This window comes from Schistocerca cancellata, chromosome 1, assembly GCF_023864275.1.
Source record: "Schistocerca cancellata isolate TAMUIC-IGC-003103 chromosome 1, iqSchCanc2.1, whole genome shotgun sequence".
Lineage (NCBI taxonomy): Eukaryota > Metazoa > Arthropoda > Insecta > Orthoptera > Acrididae > Schistocerca > Schistocerca cancellata.
In genome coordinates, this window is record NC_064626.1 from 379250344 (window position 1) to 379270839 (window position 20496).

General features: G+C 42.3%; 1 protein-coding gene across 2 annotated transcripts in view; it reads left to right on the forward strand.

Annotated features, from left to right (window-relative positions):
• The window catches only part of LOC126175002 (CLIP domain-containing serine protease 14D-like), a 241053-nt gene that overhangs the window by 186326 nt on the left and 34231 nt on the right, over positions 1-20496 (forward strand). Inside the window, exons 5-6 of one of the 2 annotated variants that reach the window (XM_049921490.1) lie at positions 3814-3919; positions 8310-8491. In XM_049921490.1, coding sequence (XP_049777447.1) covers positions 3814-3919; positions 8310-8491 — 288 coding nt within the window. The remainder of the gene's footprint in view (positions 1-3813; positions 3920-8309; positions 8492-20496) is intronic. The other variant, XM_049921497.1, reaches the window with a different exon arrangement.

Genomic DNA, 20496 nt, shown 5'->3' on the forward strand with positions numbered 1-20496 from the left:
GAGATTATCAAGCAGGATTTAGAAAAGGTAGATAATGTGCAGAACAGATTCTTAATTTAAAAACAAGAGTGAGAGCTATTCAAAACAAAAATACGTTAGTTACTTTTGTAGACTTCAAGAAGGCCTACGACTCAGTTGACAGAAAAATACTATTCCAGAAATGAGGGATACACGAAAATACCAGAAGACTTGTGAAACATACAGTCACAGATAAAACATCAAGGATTAAGTTTCAAGGCGAAATTTCTAAACTATTCAAAATCAAAACAGGAATTCAACAAGGAGATGGACTGTCCTTAATTCTCTTTAACTTGGTTTTAGATAAAATAGTAAAAACATGGGAAAGCACATTAAAAAGCAGAGACACAAAGGGTATAAGCATGGGCCAAGGAAAGAACAAATTTGAAGTGAAATGTTCAGCCTTTGCGGATGATATGGCATTGATAACTGAAAACCGAACAGACGCAACAGTTATGCTTGATCTGTTACATGAGATTGCTGAAAAGACTGTACTAAAAATACCCTTGAAAAAACCAAGTGTATAGAACACAAACATAATACAGAAAAGTTTATGAAAACAAAGTACTGAAAAATTAAAAGAGTTGATAAATTCAAATATCTTGGGGAGTTGATACAAGCCAATGAATTGGATAACACAACAAATAAAGAAAGAATAAAAAAGCATATAAATTAACACAAAACTACTACAATAAGAAATCAATATCCATACAAGCGAATATTAGACATTATAATTCAGTTATTAGGGTACAAGCAACATATGGATCAGAGTGCCTAACATTGGATAAGAAAGATGAATTAAGGGAACTAGAAAAAAGAGAGAGAAAAATACTAAGAAAAATTCTAAGTCCTGAGAAAAGTACTGAAAATAGGTGGATTAATAGGAGAAATGTAAATTTATACGAAAATACAGAAAAGATCACAGATACAATGAGGAAGAGATGGCTAAAATTTTATGGACATTTAAAGAGAATGGAAGAAACACGGATTACAAAGAAAATTTTTAATTATGTTAGTAAGCTGAAAAAAACTGTAGGATGGATAGAAGCAGTAAAGAAAGATGCCAACAAAATAGATGTTACAGAAGAAATAATACGTGACAGGAATCACTTCAAGCTACTGATAGAAAATGCAAACTATGAAGAAGATGAGTCAAAACCTCGATCCAAGAGAGTGTGGACAGATGAGCAGAGATGAGCAGTTGGAGAGAAAATGAAGAAGTACTGGGAAGAACGGAAGAACAAGAAACACCGTAAGTCTTAATTTGTATGCGGTCCATAGCTGGCGAAATTCATAAATAAAAAATATACATTTATTTATATATATAATATGTAAAAGGAGGACATAGTTACCAAAAATCACAAAATATATCTTTTCGATTTACTTAAATTCTTACACGTTATTGTACTGAATGTTCGGACACATATAGACTATATAATTTTTAATATATAAATACATATATAAAATATAAAATAGTGAATGGGTATTAGCAAACAGAAAAGTTGTATTTATGGCTTATTGGTTTATGATTAGAATACTGCTACTACTACTACTACAGAATCCGATTTTGCAGTAACAGTAAACAAGACTCAAAGTCAGAGGGGAAGAGAGATGGACAAATGAGGTTGAGAGAAAATGGACATGGAAACTGGGAAGTAGGAGATGGACAGAGAGGAGAGAGAAAGGGAAGATAGACAAAGGGGGAAGGAGATGATGGACTGAGAGGGAGCAGGAGGAGATGGAGAGAGAGAGGGGGAGAAGGAGGAGCAGATATACAAAGAAAGGGAGAGGGGGGATGGACAGAGGTAGGGGATAGAAAGAGATCAGGACGTACGTCTAATTCCCATACATATTAGAAACGTGCGCTTTCTCTTTTCTTTCTTTTCCATTTAAACAGCTGAGCCGCAGCAAAGTGTGGCCGGATACACCTAATATATGTACAGTGTGTTAACTATACGACGTCAGAGTTGTGAGGGGAGTGTGGGAAGAGGAGGAAGCATGCATTGGCCGGTGAGGGGAGAGGAGCCTTGGGGGGGGGGGGAGGGGGGACAAGGCACGCCAACCAGTTGCAGTGCTGGCACTACAAATCGCGCGTCATGTTTACACGATAACAGACAAAAAGCTAGGAAGTAAAACTCGCTTTAAATGTTGTTCGTAAACTGAATCGTCATGTACATTAAAATTTATATATATAAAAATGAATGTATGTATGTTTGTCTACTATGCACTCACAAACCATTCATCCAATTGCAATGAAACTTTGGTGAGTTGTTCTCCACCACATCGGCAAAAGCAGGATGTTTTGCTGTTGCACGACAATGCACGGCCAAATGTCACTCAAAAAACCATGGAAGCGATCACAAAACTTGGATGGACAACACTGAAACACCCACATTACAGTCCTGGCCTGGCTCCATGTGACTATCATCTCTTTGGGAAACTGAAAGACTCTCTTCGTGGAACAAGGTTTGAAGATGATGACTCCCCTGTGCACACTGCCAAACAGTGGCTCCAACAGGTTGGTCCAGAATTTTACCGTGCGGGTGTACAGGCACTGGTTCCAAGATGGCGTAAGGCACTTGAGAGGGATGGAAATTATGTGGAGAAATTAAAATATTGTTCCTAAAGGATTTATCTACACACTGTAAGGCTTTCAAACATGTAGAATAAAAGATGGATTTAAAAAAAAAACAGTGTGCATATCTTTTGGAGTGACTCTCATGTATACAAACCACGCAAACACACTTCTGAATCGTTTTTTAACCAAGTCTTAACATCCTATGCTTCCTACAAAAAAAATACACACTTTATACTACAAAATGTTAATTAATATTTAACATTATTTTATTATTAATGTTAATTCACAACATTTCCATGTTTAGGCTAGTGACAATAGTGTCGTTTGAGAGTTGTAAAATGTTTTAATTAGTTTGAAATTAGAATCACTACATCTGTACTGCGATCGACAGCAGCATCTCCATACACCCTTTTCAACCTCTTGTGGATGTTTCCCACTGTCTCGTTTTCACAGCACAGGAATTCTATGACAGCACGTTCCTTCTGACGAACGTCAAGTGTAGCAGCCATCTTGAAGACATGCTGTGATGGCGCCACTTGCGGGAACCGGTTGAACTAAGTTTGAAAACAAGCGGGAAGGATGAATCTGCACACTGTTAAACTTTCACAAATGCAGAATGAAAACTGTATTTTTCCAAAAATGGTGTGCATTTCTTTTGAAGTGGCCCTCGTAAATTTGAGTTTCACTAACAACTGCTTTTCTCAAAATTTTGTTTCTGCGCTTTGGGCCCTTATGGCTCTCATTGTCTCAATTGTTTCAGTTTTAAAGTACGGCATAACATCAGGCACGGCAGTTGATTTTAAACAACCTCGAAGAGTGATAGATGTCTACCTGAAGTGTTACTTTCTTAACAAGATAATGGGAGTTTTTTAAATTTTCCTTTAGGTTCCAGTTTTTAACAATTTTATAGCTGTTTATAGTCAATAGTAGTTTTGAGGTTTCGTCTCTTCTATGTACGTTTCCTTGTACTGCAGATGACTCATTATAGTCGAAAAAGGTTAATTGTAACATATCTGCTGAAAGCGATAAAAATACCCGCATTTCTAAACAAAAGAATGTGTTTAGAATAGATCACGTGCTCTAGATTGACAGTGTCAGATTTCATCGAGACAGGAAGGAGTGAATATCTGTTATGATAATTTGTGCGCGAAGATTGTCCGTGGACTCAGCGGTCTGCTGGTGAGCGGAGTGTGACTTGGAGCGGTGTTTCCCCACAGGGACTCGCAGGAAGGCGGTGTTCCGGTGCGGGGCGGCGCTCGTCAGCAGCTACTACGTCGTGTCGGCGGCGCACTGCGTCACCAACCTGCCGGGCGGGCTCGAGGTGTGAGTAGACTCAGCCGGCAGCGCGGCGCGCTCTTCAGGCTGTCCGTACCCGCAGACGGGGGGCGGAGGTAACGTAGAGCGCGTACTTCCCATTTCAGACCGCACGACCGTCTGTCGGGTGTGGTAGTTTTCGCTACGAGATCGGCCACAGTACACCAACTTGATCACATCATTTACTCATGTGATCATTTATTAAATTTCATCTACAAAAAAGACTATAAATGGGGAATGTCTTCACTGATTTCTCTCATTGTCACTTGAGACGTCGCTCTGACACATTTTGCAATAGCAATTTGTCAATCTTTTCTTTACATTGCAGGTATTATTACAACTTTTCCTTTTGATCCCAATTCATTTTTCTCCGTTTCTGCTCTCGTCTTCTGCTTCTTCTTTACACGTTGGCCTGTAACGGCGTAGCCTCAGTTGAGGATCTCTGTGGATTCCTGAGGTACCAAATAGCTATTTGCAACCTGTTGGCTGTATAACTCCTATGTCTGAAAAGAAAATCAGTCATCTGTCAGTGTAGTGCAGCGTGCTGTGGTTTACATAGATTCATTTTGCATTAGTTACAGTAGTTACTAATGTATGTATTCCGTATAATATTAATCCATTTAGTAGGAGGCAGACGGTCCGTGCACTGCTTCGCTACTGACTGGAAATGCGCGACGCGGACTGTGTAGAACTGCCAGGAATCCTATACGCTCGGACAAAATATTACAGTATATGAGAAACTGGAAGGGTCCTGTGGAAGTTGCACATTTCGCCAGTACATATCAGTACATACCTCGCAAACAAAACAAATGTGGAATTAAGATATGTCTCTGGTGGATTTCCAAGTATTTCAGCTGTATGATTTGGAAACATATGTTGGGTTGCAACAAGAAGGATAATAGCTCCATCGAACCAAAAGAGGTGGAACCATTGCATGAGAGAGCTCTTTCAGGAATTATTTTCTTCCTATACAATTCTCATTGTAGCCACAATCAGTTACACGTGTATTGATTCCACTCATATTAATCTTTGCGAAAAATTCCTAGAATCATTGGCCAATGGCACACATTTCTTGCAACATTGTAGGCCTACAAAGCGGTCAACTTCTCAGTAGTGTCGACTGCACTTTTGATGCAATTATAGAATTTTGCAATGAATGGCTTCTGTTCGCTCTAGTGTCAGCATCTATTTAATTACCCTCATGTAGACTTGATGCCAGGGTCACAAACTTCCACTTTTTAGCAGCATAAAAAACTAGAGTGCAGTCTTCCTTGAAGCCAAAAAGGGAACTATGGACAGCCATTTCTCTACTGGTGGCAAACTCCAGAGGAATCTCACGCTTGCGTTTCTTCATAGTCTCAACAAAAGGTAGATTTTTTTCCTTCCTAATTCTTCTACCAAGCCAAAACTAGTAACCAGTCGGCTGCTGTCACATTTCGACCTGACTGTTACATAAGTTCACAGAGTCGCATCTAAAGGTCTATTGCTCACGTGCTATTATCCTTATTGTTGCAACCCAACATATATTTACAAGTAATACAGCTGAAATATTTGGAAATCCACCAGAGACATATCTTTATTCCACATTCGTTTTGTTTGCGATGTATGTATTAGCGAAATCTGCAGCTTCCACAGGACCGTTCCAGTTTCTCATATACTGTAATATTTTTTCCGAGCGTATAGGATTTCTGGCAGTTCTATACAGTCCGAGTCGCGCATTTCCAGTCAGTAGTGAAGCAGTGTACGGACACGTCTGCCTTCTATTAAATGGCTTAATATTATACGGAATACATACATTAGTAACTACTACTACAAACGCAAAAAGTCTTACGAACAGAATCTATGTAAACCACAACACGCTGCACTACACTGACACACGGCTGATTTTCTTTTCACACATAGGAATTATACAGCCAACCGGTTGCAAATAGCTATTTGGTACACTGACCCAGATTTCGATACTTGCTAAGAGAGTCTTCATCAGAATGAAATTTTGAGAAACCGTGAAATTACATTTCAAGAAAGCAGTGATCAGAATTCAGAGCGGCTATGCACAAATCAAAAGTAAAACAAAACACTTTCCAGCGTTGTCACGTACGCCTATCTAGGAACAACGTCAGACTCAAATCTGGCATATGTGACAAGGCTGGAACGTGTAATTTTGACTTGAGCATAGCTGCTCTAAATTCTGACATTTTACAGTTTCTCAAAATCTGATGAAGACACCCATAGCATGTGTCGAAACCTAGATCAATGTACCAAAGTTATTTGCAGCTGGCTGGCTGTGTACTTGGTAGGTTTGAAAATTATATAAGGTTGCTGAGGAACAACCATGTTTAAAACTGTAATTATTTTCGTCATTCTGAAAGGAATTTGTAACGTTCTCCCTGGAGAGCCCAATTCCCCCCACCACAAGCACTTTTCACTCTTCAGTTTAGGCCTACGGACACATTTTATACATTGCTAAGCCAAAACATTATGACCGCTGACCAGTGCGAATCCGTATGCCACGTAGTGATACTGTGGTCATCTGACGTGGTACAAAGGGAGCAGACATGGATGGGGAATGCTTCTACCGACGACAAGAACCTCAACTGGGGAAAACCACAGACGTATTCGAGTTTGACAAAGGGCAAATTGTTATGCTCAGAGCGTGGGTACGATCGCCTTGGGAAAGGGAAGCTGGTCGGTCTTTCGCGTGCTGTTGTTGTGATCATCTATGGAAAGTGGTTGCAGGACGGTGAAACGACAAGTTATCTGACGTCCAGTCCGCCCCGGTAGCTGAGTGGTCAGCGTGACAGACTGTCAATCCTAAGGGCCCGGGTTCGATTCCCGGCTGGGTCGGAGATTTTCTCCGCTCAGGGACTGGGTGTTGTGTTGTCCTAATCATCATCATTTCATCCCCATCGACGCGCAGGTCACCGAAGTGGCGTCAAATCGAAAGACCTGCACCAGACGAACGGTCTACCCGCGGGAGGCCCTAGCCACACGACATTTCCATTTCCATCTGACGTCCAGCCCTCGCCAGAGAATATGCAGGTCGGAAGCTTGTCTGCTCTGTAAAGCGAGATAGGCGGCGGTCTACGGCACATCTGACGAGAGAGTGCAATGCTTACACAGGCAAAAATGTTAAAAAACACACTGTTCGAAAACAAATACGTGAACACCGACAGTTGCCGGTAGGCTCATCAGTGCCGACCGACAGCCGTGTCATCCTCTGCTAATGACGCCACTGGATGCAGTGTGTAAGGGCGTGGGGTCAGCACATCGGTCTCCTGGCCGTTGTCGGGTTTAGTGACCTGGAACCGTTATTGAGCGATGAAGTAGCTCCTCATTTGCTATGACATAATGCACGCCGTTACAATCTTCCCAACACGAGAAAGTTCCTATTAATACCGAGAATCGAAGCCGGATGCTCTGTATGGTAGTCAGCCGCGATCACCACTCGGCTACGGAGGCAGACGGAAGACATTGTTCAGCGCTCATTATTTAACATGGGGCTCCACAGCAAAGGATCTCTCCGTGTTTCCACGTTGACGCGATAGCATCGTCAGTAACGACTGCAGTGGCCACTGTATCATCAGGACAGAACAGGGAGTCAATGGAACTGTGTCGCGTGATATGGAGGAATCAAGTTTTATACCAACGATCGTGTCCGGAAGAACCATCACCCAGGTGAACAGCTGCTCAAAACATGAACTGCTTCCCGGTCAAAGGCCGGTGGACGCATTGTTACACTATAGGAGACATTCACTGGGGCTTCCATGAGCCGATTAGTATAATCGGAGGCACCATTATAGCTGTGGACTACGTGAATTTTATTGCCCATTGCCAGCATACCTTCACGTTTGATGTCTTCCCTGAAGGCGATGGACTCTTCCATGAGGGTAAATGTCCGTGTCAGAAGACCAGAAACGTGCTGCAGTGGTTTGAGGAGCGCGATAGTGAACTCAGGTTGATGACTTGGCCACCGATTTCCCCTGATGGGGAATCCGATGAACACTTAATGGATGCAGTCGGTCGCAAGCTCAGGCCGAAAAGCCATCAACCTGTAATTGGGAACTGTGTTACCATAACAAAGACATACTGGTGCCACAAGGCTCCAGAAACCTACCACAGACTTGTCGAATATATGTCACCCAGAATCGAAGCTGTATAGCGCTCCACAGATGGATCAACGGGGAATGAAGCAGGTGGTCATAATGTTTTGGATCATCAGTGTAGATATGCGTCCTGTGTGATCTGCAGTCGTGGTGCACGTAGTTGCTAATGGTGATTTCGCTGCGTGCTCTACCTTGCCTGCTTGTGCGCCCGGCTGGTGTGTTTTCCTGCTACAGGCGGACACTAATGACCTGGAAGTTAATCTCTAATCTTCCTTCCTTTGTTGCTTGTGCTGCAGGGGCCTGATCCGGCTGGGGGAACACAACACGCGCACCGACCCCGACTGCGAGGACGGCGTGTGCGCCGAACCCGTGCAGGACTTCCGGCCGTCCGAGGTGCTGATGCACGCCGACTACGACCAGTCACCCTTCAAGCACGACATCTCCCTCATACGCCTCGACAGGGCCGTCAGGTTCCACGGTGAGTGGCCAGGCCCGGCACACGGCCTCCCCTTTCCTACATTTCGGTCACGCGTCACTAGCTCTCGCCTTGGACGTTTCTTATTCCCAGCGTCCTGCTTCCTCATTTCTGAGAATTAATTCTGCGCCCAGTCCCCTGTAATGGCCGGCGCTCGACTTCGCTGGGCTGACTCCGCTTGTCTGCGAGATAGCAAGAACGCGACAACGAACTCAGGTTCAGCTGCTGTGGCCTCGGTTGCTGACTATGCTGGAGGTCATTGAATGTAGTGGATTCACGATGAAATGAATTAACTCTGACACTGGCCACCATTGGGCATTGAAATGAATTGAATGGTGACAAGTGAAAATTTGAGTCTGACCGAGATTCGAAGCCGATTTTTCCCACTTTACACAAGTGGTCGTCAATCCGAGCACGCTTTCTTTTCGATCTAGATTCTCATATTGTCGCACACTACTTATGTAGTCCCCCTGTCAACCATAATCATTGCTCGCCCCATCACGCTGGATTCCCACCAATAGTTCAGAGAGTGCATCCGCACTGAAATGATGTTAGTGGCTATCAAGCCACATATATAAAATACACTGGCGCCCAAAATTAAAGCAACAAACCGTTATTTTAACGTCCTTTGTCTAATTAACGACGTCCGTACGATCGTGTTCTGCACGGAAGATAGCGTTCCAGACAACCAACGATGACCTCAGACAACCGGTGCAGTATGGCACAGAGACGACGCCTATCTCCGAGGCGGAGAGCCATAGGAAGAATGGAAGCAGGACAGTCGCAGACTAATGTGGCCCGATGGCTACATGTGAATCGTTCTATTGTTTATCGGATATGGCGACAGTTGATAGAGACCAAAATTTTATCCCGAATATCAGGACAGGGCCGACCGCATGTGACATCAGAAAAAATGGGACCGTTATTTGGATGTAAGGGCGCGATGGTACCGCCTTAGTACTGCACAGCAACTGGCATCTGACCTTGCAGCGTCCACTGGACGTGTTGTATCTGGGCAACCAGTGTATGGCTTCGGCCGAGTGGTCTTTATTGTCGAAGAAATGCTTTATGTGTAACTGATGCGACTTCAGAGAAGGGAACGTCTAGACTGGAGTCGTTGACATGGCACCTGAACAATCAAACAGTAGGTTAATGATCTTTCCACAGATGAGTCCCGATTTGGTCTGGAGACAGATTGTTGTTGGACTCGCAGTTGGCGGGTATGTTGAATACGATTTCGTGACCCAGACATTGTGGAAAGAGATCGATATTGAGAAGAATGCCTAATGGTGTGGGCAGGGATTATGTTGACAACTCGAACATCTCTTCATGAAATTGTACAGATGAATCGGCAAGGTTTAACTGCTGTCAGGTATTGTGGCGACATTTTGCGACCTCATTTGCGGTTGTTGCGAGGTACTGCGGGTTCACATTTGATACTGACTGACGATAATGCTCGGCTTCATAAAGTACGCTCTCCCGATTGAGACGCAAAGAGAATGTACTAGGGAAACAGGCTGCATCACGTCAGCATCCACCAATCACTCTCCAAGACTTATGAGCAGCTCTGCAGGAAGAATCGGCGTTTTTGCCTCAATTGTTGTTGTTGTTTGGTTGGTTTGGGGAAGGAGACCAGACAGCGTGGTCATCGGTCTCATCGGATTAGGGAAGGATTGGGAAGGAAGTCGGCCGTGCCCTTTCAGAGGAACCATCCCGGCATTTGCCTGGAGTGATTTAGGGAAATCACGGAAAACCTAAATCAGGATGGCCGGACGCGGGATTGAACCGTCGTCCTCCCGAATCCGAGTCCAGCGTCTAACCACTGCGCCACCCCGCTCGGTTTTTTTTTTTTTTTTTTTTTTTTTTGCCTCAACATGAGATTGATGACACCACTCATTGCATGCATCCTCAGGCTTGTATTGCTGCCAGGGGTGGTCGCACCCCATACTGAGCACTTTAATCAGTTGTCAGGATGTGTGTGCAAATCAGTTTATTTGGAAAGAACGAAGAACATTTTTGGTCTACCATTGTGCATCCTCCAGTAGTTAACATTTTTTATTCTTTACATTGTCACTACCTTACTATTACCTGCTTTTACTGTTTTGGGGAAAAATAAACGCAGCCTTGCAAAATTTCCGTTGGCTCTTTAATTCTGAACACCAGTGTACATATGGCTTGACAGCCGTTAAGATCTTATTAATGTGGGGGCACTTTCTCTCCTGAACTGTGGTGGAAATCCAGCGAGATGCACCGAGCTAGGTAGTGCAGTGGGCAGTACACTGCACTCGCATTCTGGAGGACCCCGGTTCAAACGAAGGCCTGCCATCCCGACTTAGGTTTTCCGTGATTTCCCTAAATTGCTTCAGGCAAATGCTGGGAAAGTCCCTTTGAAAGGGCATGGCTGACTTCCTTCCCCCATCCTTCCCTAACCCGCTGAGACCGATGACCTTGCTGGTTGGACCGTGATGTGAGGAGCAATAAATATGGTGGTCTACATGAATAGTGTGCGACAGTATTGGAACTGGAGTCGGAAGGAAAGCATCCTCAGTTTGCCGAAGCGGTTGAGGCCAACGCTAGCAAAGTGGGGAATCGGGGTTCGAGTCCTGGTCCAGCACAAATTTTCAGTTTTAGCCACTGAATTCATTTTAGTCCCCAGTTCATTTCGTAATGTATGTATTGCTGCAGGATCGAAAATGGAGTCTCTTCTTTCTGGCATGTACAGAAGAACAGACACGACACATTTATAAAAGTAGCGGATTCAATAAGGATATTAACTTAACTCTGGTTTGTTCATGTGGCAAAAAGGTGAACCTCCCATCAGTTTGAAGATTGGTTTGGACACCGTAGCGCTTTACTAGACACGATATAATATTGCCTTCGAACTTTGAACTTGGCTGTCCAGTCAGTTACAGGGTGAACTACAGTTTAAAGTGGATTTCCAACCACGGTGGAGCTCGGCATTCATCACATCAACAAACATTTCCAGAGATGAAAGAAGTGATAAGTGACAGATAAAAGTCCTAGGACTGAGCAGGTATTGAACTCACAATGCGTGAATCCATACTCAGTTACTTTACCAATCAGCGACACAGTCACTGCTTCAAGTGGTAAACGGCAATTAACTTGTAATGGTTACTTCGCTGAGTTACACTCAGACGCCAGCTTATGTAGAAGCCACTTATGCAGATCCTTTGATGGAAAAAAATGATGTTTATTTATTTATTCTCAGTCCATTGAACCAAGTACTGTCTAAATTCATAAATATTCAACTCATCTTTCGGTCAAACATATAAGTATGGCAGAAATGAGAACTTACATAAATAAAATCATTATAGAACTGTGAATGGAATAAATCCAAAGGAAATACTGAAGTAGGCATACCAAAATTAAATTAAATCACGTTTATTAAAATAAGTGGATGGTGTCCTTACTCACTGAAGCGCGGTAAACGAAGTCAAAAGTGGAATTAATCCTCATTAAATGTGCAAACTGGACCAACAGCTCCCCAAACTGAGTGGATCATGACAAATACACACAAAATTGCAGCTACTCGTGGCTCTTGTAAAAGTTCAAGCCTCTGACTCCTTCTGCTAGACAGACTAAGTTCAAAGCTCTCCTCGTAGAAGTTAAGTATCTTAAATGTCATCGAAGTGGCAATAAGCTCGACAAAATGTTAAAGTACTTTACTTATACGGCCAAAATCCGCAACGCCTACTGGTACAAATTTCTCCTGAACTGACGACGAAACACGTAAGACCACGAGCTCCGAGCTTCTACAACCTTTATCTTCTCTAGCTCCTCCCGCTTTTCCAGTTATTCCAGCAATTTCATAAAATGGAACACCATTCAAATTAAAAAAAAAGTTATAGCATTGTTACAGTTACTGAGTGGAGTACATCTCTTTGTTAGTCCTTTTGGAAACTTGGAAGACAATATATGGGAAAACGTTCACGAATAATTAATTAAATCGCAAAACTTACGAAATTACGCAGTTTGGAAAAACATGTTCAAATATCTGTGATACATTAAGATTGTAGTACTCATTTGGAATGTATGCCTGTGTCTCTGTGGTGGTGCTACCATATTTTACAGTAAAGGCACCCATTTTAAATTACCTGCATCTCTATTAATCGTCAGAATAATTATTACTCATATTATCACTTAATAAAACATAGAACTACACACATGGGTTTGACAAAAATATGGAAACACCGTGAGAAATTGCATGGTGATCTGCAATTCCAAAACCACGCATTATCCATAAAAATGCCCTTAGCAGGAAAAGGTGACGCTGCAGCTATGCTTGAACATAGATGCTGCTGCTAGTCAAGTCCGCAGGTAGCGCTGTTGTATTTGGCCACGAACGACACCTGTACAATGTCCTCAACACGTTGCAGGTGTTGGTTACGACCAGAAGAGTGTTCTCTGTAGTTATGAGTGAATTATCTAGGACCTAAGTAAATCGTAACGTGGACCAGTAGTTAGTGCTCGTATCGTAGGTGTTTCCGTTACCAGAGTAGCCGATGCGTTTGGTGTTTCAAGAGGCACAGTATAGAAGATTTACACTGCGTACATGGAAAACGAAAGAATTTCATCCGCTAAGCCACAACGCGAACGAAAGTGTGTTTAGAGTGATCGCGACAGACGGTCATTGAAGAAGACTGTGACGGAAAATAAGAGGACAATAGTTGCGAACTGAATATCGCACTCTCGAACCCTGTAAGCACCAAAACAACTTGAAGGGACCTCGATAACCTAGGGAGTGCATGGTGATCTGCAATTCCAAAACCACGCATTATCCATAAAAATGCCCTTAGCAGGAAAAGGTGACGCTCAGCTATAAAACATAGACATTGAAGCAATGGAAGAGAGTCATTTAGTCAGATGAGTCTAGTTGCACGCTGTATCCAACTTCTGAGCGAGTTTACGTCCCAGGACCTCGTATAGATATTGAATTGTTTTCATAGCAGTCTTATACCATTCTACCTGCACAATAATTGCAAGCTCAGGCAACAACGATGGAGACAGGTAACGATCAAGCACAGTTCTCTCCCATGTAAATCACAAAAGCTCAATAATGTTGAGATCTGGACTCTGCTGTCCAGGGAGATGTGACAGTTCATCCTCGCGCTCACAAAACCAGCATGACCATTGGGGAAAAACATTGTACCAAGGTATGGCGCTGAGCAGCCAAAGTGGTCACAGAATCCTTGGCAGCGACCCCACATAGCTACCACGGGACTCATGGAGTACCACGATATGGCTGTCCATAACATCACCGAACCACCTAATGTTCACAACCAGTAATACTATACAAACCTATTACTTGTAACTCACTAATCTTTCTAAACAAATTGGTATTGGTAATGTCGTTGAGCTTTCTTAAAAATATTTCCATTTGTATAGAAAAATTTTTATTAGATTATTTTACAATGTGTAGTAACCATATGGTAATCTATTTTTCTTTCCAAAACACGTCTTTTGTCATCATGAGGGCTGAATGCTTTTTTGTTTGCCTCAACTGTGTAGATTTCATATTTTTCACTTTGAATCACCTTCATTCTTCTGCATTGTTCCCTATTGTTGAGTAAACAATCTTTATAGTCTTCTAAACTTATTCTATTTTTAACAACAAATTTCTCAACACCTTCAGAGTTTCTCTCTATTTCTCACCATATTTATAAGCACATATTTTTTATCTCAAATCACAGAATACTTCCCTTACTTTTATATTACATTTGTCTTTCATTTTTCCTAAATTTTTCTTGTTTATTTGTAGAATCCTGTAACTGTTGTCTGCTGAATAATCACTCACACAAAAATAATCATTGCTTTCATGTCTTCATAGAAAACTTCAGTTTGTATATTGTACATATAACTGTCCTTATCTTAATAACACAACTCGACATTTTCTCCATGTTTTGGTTTCACTATTTTATAGTGAAAATCATACACCGGTTCCTTTGATGAGTCAAGTCTACTCAAACAACATAGATTAAATGTTATTACATGTGATTTTGGTTTTATTCACATGAATAGCAACAAGATTTTCATTGAATACAGTTCTTCCATTAAAGTACAGTTTTGTTACCAGTTTATCACATTTTTCTCCATCTGACATTAATTTTATATTCACTCTGTTTTTGATTTTTTCTATTGTCTTACCAAATACTGAATTAGTCATTAGTTTGTACAAATCTTTTTCAAAATCATTTTTATCTTTAGTTCTCATTTCATTATTGAAATCTGTGTATTTTTTTAACCATTCTGATTGATTAAATTTTAAAACTCTATGTATTTTAGTTAATATCATTCCTAAGGACAGGTACTGTTCAAAATTTCTATAGTGAATGACACAATTATTTTTGGTTTCCAGAGTAGTTCACAATTTGCTTTCTTTAGTTTAGGTACAATTTTATTTTCAGGAGCAAGTGGTAAATCTTTATGTACATCATGTAAGTCTGTTGGATATTCTAGGTCTACTTCAAATATGTATCCATATGCAGGTTTATCTGAAATTTCACTTACTTTTGTGCAACCAAGAGAACCTGTATTATGCCATTCAAATCCACCATCGGTAAATATTGACTCATTGTGTAACCAAATAAATCGTCTGTGTATAAATATGCTAAGAAATTCGAAATCTTTTTAATGTCATAATCTCTGTATATTTACTATTTACTTTTGCATATCTTTTTCAACATTGAGATATTCCTCCTCTTATTCCTTTTTCAACCATTAAAATCATACCATAATCATGTAATAAATCAAGTTGTTCTTTATTAATTTTTATCATTGCACCCCACAATAAACCAGGTGCAGTAGAACACCAAGATGGATCTAAATCATAAGCATTTATGCAACATTTTCTAAATTTTTTAGACACATCAGCCAGCAACAATACATCAATTTTAAGATTCAGATTATGATATTCGCTAGTATTTTTTATATTATATTTTTCCAAAACTATTTTTGCATGTTTATAATCGTCATCATTTATTTCATAGTCATTCAGTTTACTGTTAAGTTCTTTCTTTGCTTGTAATTGTGTCTCTCTAAATTTCTTCCAAGAATCCACGTAATCATATTGCTAAACATATTTTCTGATCACTAAATTGAATAATTCTTCTGGGTAAAATTTTCTAATGTTTTCCATTTGATCTCTCTTCAAATTTGATGTAAGTTCATCGAGTGAGAAGCCATAAATTTAAATGTATCGATAAATCTCATCTTGGAATTTTCTGTCTTCTTACTGAAACTGTGGTATCTATCTTCATTATTTCCTTTTGGCAGAGGTTTGAGTCCTCCCTCTGGCATGAGGGTGTGTGTGTTGTTCTTAGCGTAAATTAGTTTAAGTAGTGTGTAAGACTAGGGGCCGATGACCTCAGCAGTTTGGTCCCTTAGAAATTCACACACATTTGAACATCTTCATTATTAGGTATTAACTATACCTTTTTTTATTATAACCAAGTTCATTTGCCAATGGATGTGAATCATATCCTGAGAGATTTTTTTGCTTTTGGGTCAGGAGACTTCTGACTTGTTTCATGTGGCCCACCACGAATTTCTCTCCTGTGCCAACCTCTTCATCCAGAGTAGTACTTGCAACCTAAACATATGTCATCAGTTATTTGCTGGATGTATTCCAATCTCCATCTTCCTCTACAGTTTTTAGCCTCTACAACTCCCTTTAGTACCATTGAAGTCATTCCCTCATGTCTTAACCGATTTCCTATCATCCTGTCTCTTCTTCCTGTCAGTCTTTTCTGCATATTCCCTCTGATTCTGTGCAGAACCTCCTCATTCCTTACCTTGTCAGTCCATCTAATTTACAGCGTTCGTCTGTAGCACCACATCTCAAATTCTTTGATATTCCCACAGTCCATGTTTCACTACCATACAATGCTGTACTCGAGATGTACATTCTCAGAAATTTCTTCTGTAAATTAAGCCCTATGTTTGAGAGTAGTAGACTTCTCTTGGCCAGAAATGCCCTTTTTGCCATTGCTGGTCTGCTTTTGGTAGATAAGCCAGGTTAGCCGCAGATGCTTAAGCCCTTCTTCATGGACTCAGGTAGGCGCGCCGACCCTGGATCGAATCCACCTGGTGGATTAACGACGAGGGCTGGTTATGTTGGATGTGTTTTTAGGCAGTTTTTCACATCCCACTTGGTGAATTCTGGCCTGGTCCCTATGTCCCGCCTCAGTTATACGACTTGCAGACATTTTAAAACGATTGCACTGTTTCATGGCTTACACTAGATGCAGACTGTTGAGGTACACTAATTCTGTCCCCAGTGGTACAGGGTGTGGTCAGGAAGGGCATCCAGCCACACTGCAACACTAGCATCGCCAAATCCATAGTAACAAGGCCGAGCCCTCTAGGACGTGGGACGAAGGCCCACAATAATGAAGAATGAGTCTGCTTTTGATGCCCTGTTTTCTCCATCTATCATTCGTTATTTTACTGCCTAGGTAACAGAATTCCTTAACATCATTTACTTCTTGACCATCAGCCCTGATGTTAAGTTTCTCACTGTTCTCATTTCTGCTACTTCTCATTATTTTCGTCTGTCTTGGAATTACTCCCAATTCATATTGTGTACTCATTAGATTGTTCTTTCCTTTCAGCATATCATGTATTTCTTCTTCACTTTCACTCAGGATAGCAATTTCACCAGTGAATCGTATCACTGACATCCTTTCACCTTGAATTTTAATTCCACTCCTGAACCTTTCTTTTATTTCCATCATTACTTTTTCGATGTACAGATTAAACAGTAGGGGTGAAAGACTACATCCCTGTCTTATCCCCATTTTAATCTGAGCAATTCATTCTTGGTCGTCCACTCTTATTATTCCTTCTTGGCTGATGTACCTATTGTATATTACATGTCTCTGCCCTTAGCTTACCCCTATTTTTCTCATAATTTCGAACATCCTGCCCCATTCTACGTTGTCGAATGCTTTTTCCAGGTCGACAAATCCTATGAATGTTCAAATTGGTTCAAATGGCTCTGAGCACTACGGGACTTAACTGCTTAGGTCATCAGTCCCCTAGAACTTAGAACTACTTAAACCTAACTAACGTAAGGACATCACACACTTCCATGCCCAGGGCAGGATTCGAACCTGCGACTGTAGTGGTCGCGCGGTTCCAGGCTCTAGCGACTAGAACCCTCGTCCTCTCCTGCCGGTTCCTATTAATGTCTCTTGATTTTTCCTTAGTCTTGCTTCCATTACTAACCGCAATGTCAGGATTGCCTCTCTCATACCTTACCTTTGCCTTTTCTAAAGCCAAACTGATCATCATCTGGCACATCCACAATTTTTTCTCCATTCTTCTCTATATTACACTCCTGGAAATTGAAATAAGAACACCGTGAATTCATTGTCCCAGGAAGGGGAAACTTTATTGACACATTCCTGGGGTCAGATACATCACATGATCACACTGACAGAACCACAGGCACATAGACACAGGCAACAGAGCATGCACAATGTCGGCACTAGTACAGTGTATATCCACCTTTCGCAGCAATGCAGGCTGCTATTCTCCCATGGAGACGATCGTAGAGATGCTGGATGTAGTCCTGTGGAACGGCTTGCCATGCCATTTCCACCTGGCGCCTCAGTTGGACCAGCGTTCGTGCTGGACGTGAGACGACGCTTCATCCAGTCCCAAACATGCTCAATGGGGGACAGATCCGGAGATCTTGCTGGCCAGGGTAGTTGACTTACACCTTCTAGAGCACGTTGGGTGGCACGGGATACATGCGGACGTGCATTGTCCTGTTGGAACAGCAAGTTCCCTTGCCGGTCTAGGAATGGTAGAACGATGGGTTCGATGACGGTTTGGATGTACCGTGCACTATTCAGTGTCCCCTTGACGATCACCAGTGGTGTACGGCCAGTGTAGGAGATCGCTCCCCACACCATGATGCCGGGTGTTGGCCCTGAGTGCCTCGGTCGTATGCAGTCCTGATTGTGGCGCTCACCTGCACGGCGCCAAACACGCATACGACCATCATTGGCACCAAGGCAGAAGCTACTCTCATCGCTGAAGACGACACGTCTCCATTCGTCCCTCCATTCACGCCTGTCGCGACACCACTGGAGGCGGGCTGCAGGATGTTGGGGCGTGAGCGGAAGACGGCCTAACGGTGTGCGGGACCGTAGCCCAGCTTCATGGAGACGGTTGCGAATGGTCCTCGCCGATACCCCAGGAGCAACAGTGTCCCTAATTTGCTGGGAAGTGGCGGTGCGGTCCCCTACGGCACTGCGTAGGATCCTATGGTCTTGGCGTGCATCCGTGCGTCGCTGCTGTCCGGTCCCAGGTCGACGGGCACGTGCACCTTCCGCCGACCACTGGCGACAACATCGATGTACTGTGGAGACCTCACGCCCCACGTGTTGAGCAATTCGGCGGTACGTCCACCCGGCCTCCCGCATGCCCACTATACGCCCTCGCTCAAAGTCCGTCAACTGCACATACGGTTCACGTCCACGCTGTCGCGGCATGCTACCAGTGTTAAAGACTGCGATGGAGCTCCGTATGCCACGGCAAACTGGCTGACACTGACGGCGGCGGTGCACAAATGCTGCGCAGCTAGCGCCATTTGACGGCCAACACCGAGGTTCCTGGAGTGTCCGCTGTGCCGTGCGTGTGATCATTGCTTGTACAGCCCTCTCGCAGTGTCCGGAGCAAGTATGGTGGGTCTGACACACCGGTGTAAATGTGTTCTTTTTTCCATTTCCAGGAGTGTATTCTTTCAGCAACTTGGATGTGTGAGCTGTTAAGCTGATTGTGTGATAATTCTCGCACTTGTCAGCTCTTGCGGTCTTAGGAATTGTGTGCATGATATTTTTCGAAAGTCAGATGGTATGTCGCCAGACTCATACCTTCTACACACTCACGTGAATAGTGGTTTTGTTGCCACATCTACCAATGATTTTAGAAAATCTGATGGAATGTAACCTATTCCTTCTCCCTTATTTGATCTTAAGTCCTCCAAAGCTCTCTTAAATTCTGAGTCTAATATTGGATCTCCTGTCTCTTCTAAATCGATTCCTGCTTCTTCTTCTATCATATCAGACAAATCTTCTCTCTGATAGAGGCTTTCAATGTGCTCTTTTCACCTATCTGCTCTTCCTCTGCAGTCAACAGTGGAATTCCTGTTGCACTCTGAATGTTACCACCCTTGCTTTTAATGTCATCAAAGGTTGTTTTGACTTTCCTGTAGGCTGAGTCAGTCCTTCCAACAATCATTTCTTTTTCGATTTCTTCACATTTTTCATACATCCATTTCGTTTTAGATTCTCTGCACTTCATATTTATTACATTCCTCAGCGACTTGGATTTCTACATTCCTGAGTTTCCAGGAACATTTTTGTTCTTCCTACTTTCATCGATCAACTGAAGTATTTCTTCTGTTACCCATTGTTTCTTCGCAGTTATCTTCTTTATAAGTATGTCCATTCCTCTTCAACTGTACTATCCACTGAGCTATTCATTATTGCTGTATCTATGGTCTTAGAGAACTTCAAGCATATCACATCATTCCTTAGTACTTCTGTATCCCACTTCTTTGCAAATTGATTCTTCCTGATGAATGACTTAAACTTCAACCTACTCTACATCACTGCTATATTGTGACCTGCGTCCATATCTGCTCCTGGTTATGTCTTGCAATCCAGTGTCTGATTTCGAAATCTCTGTGTGACCATGATCTAATCTGACTGAAATCTTCTCATATCACCTTGCCTTTTCCAAGTATGTCTCCTCATCTTGTTATGTTTGAACAGAGTATTTCCTATTACTAGCTGAAATTTATTGCAGAACTCAGCCTCTCTCCTCTCTCATTCCTTGTCCCAAGTCTATATTCTTCTGTAACCGTTTCTTCAATCCCGTCCCCTACAACTGCATTCCAGTCTCCTATGACTATTAGATTTTGATCTCCCTTTACATGCTGTATTATCTTTTCAACATCCTCATATTCTTTCTCTATA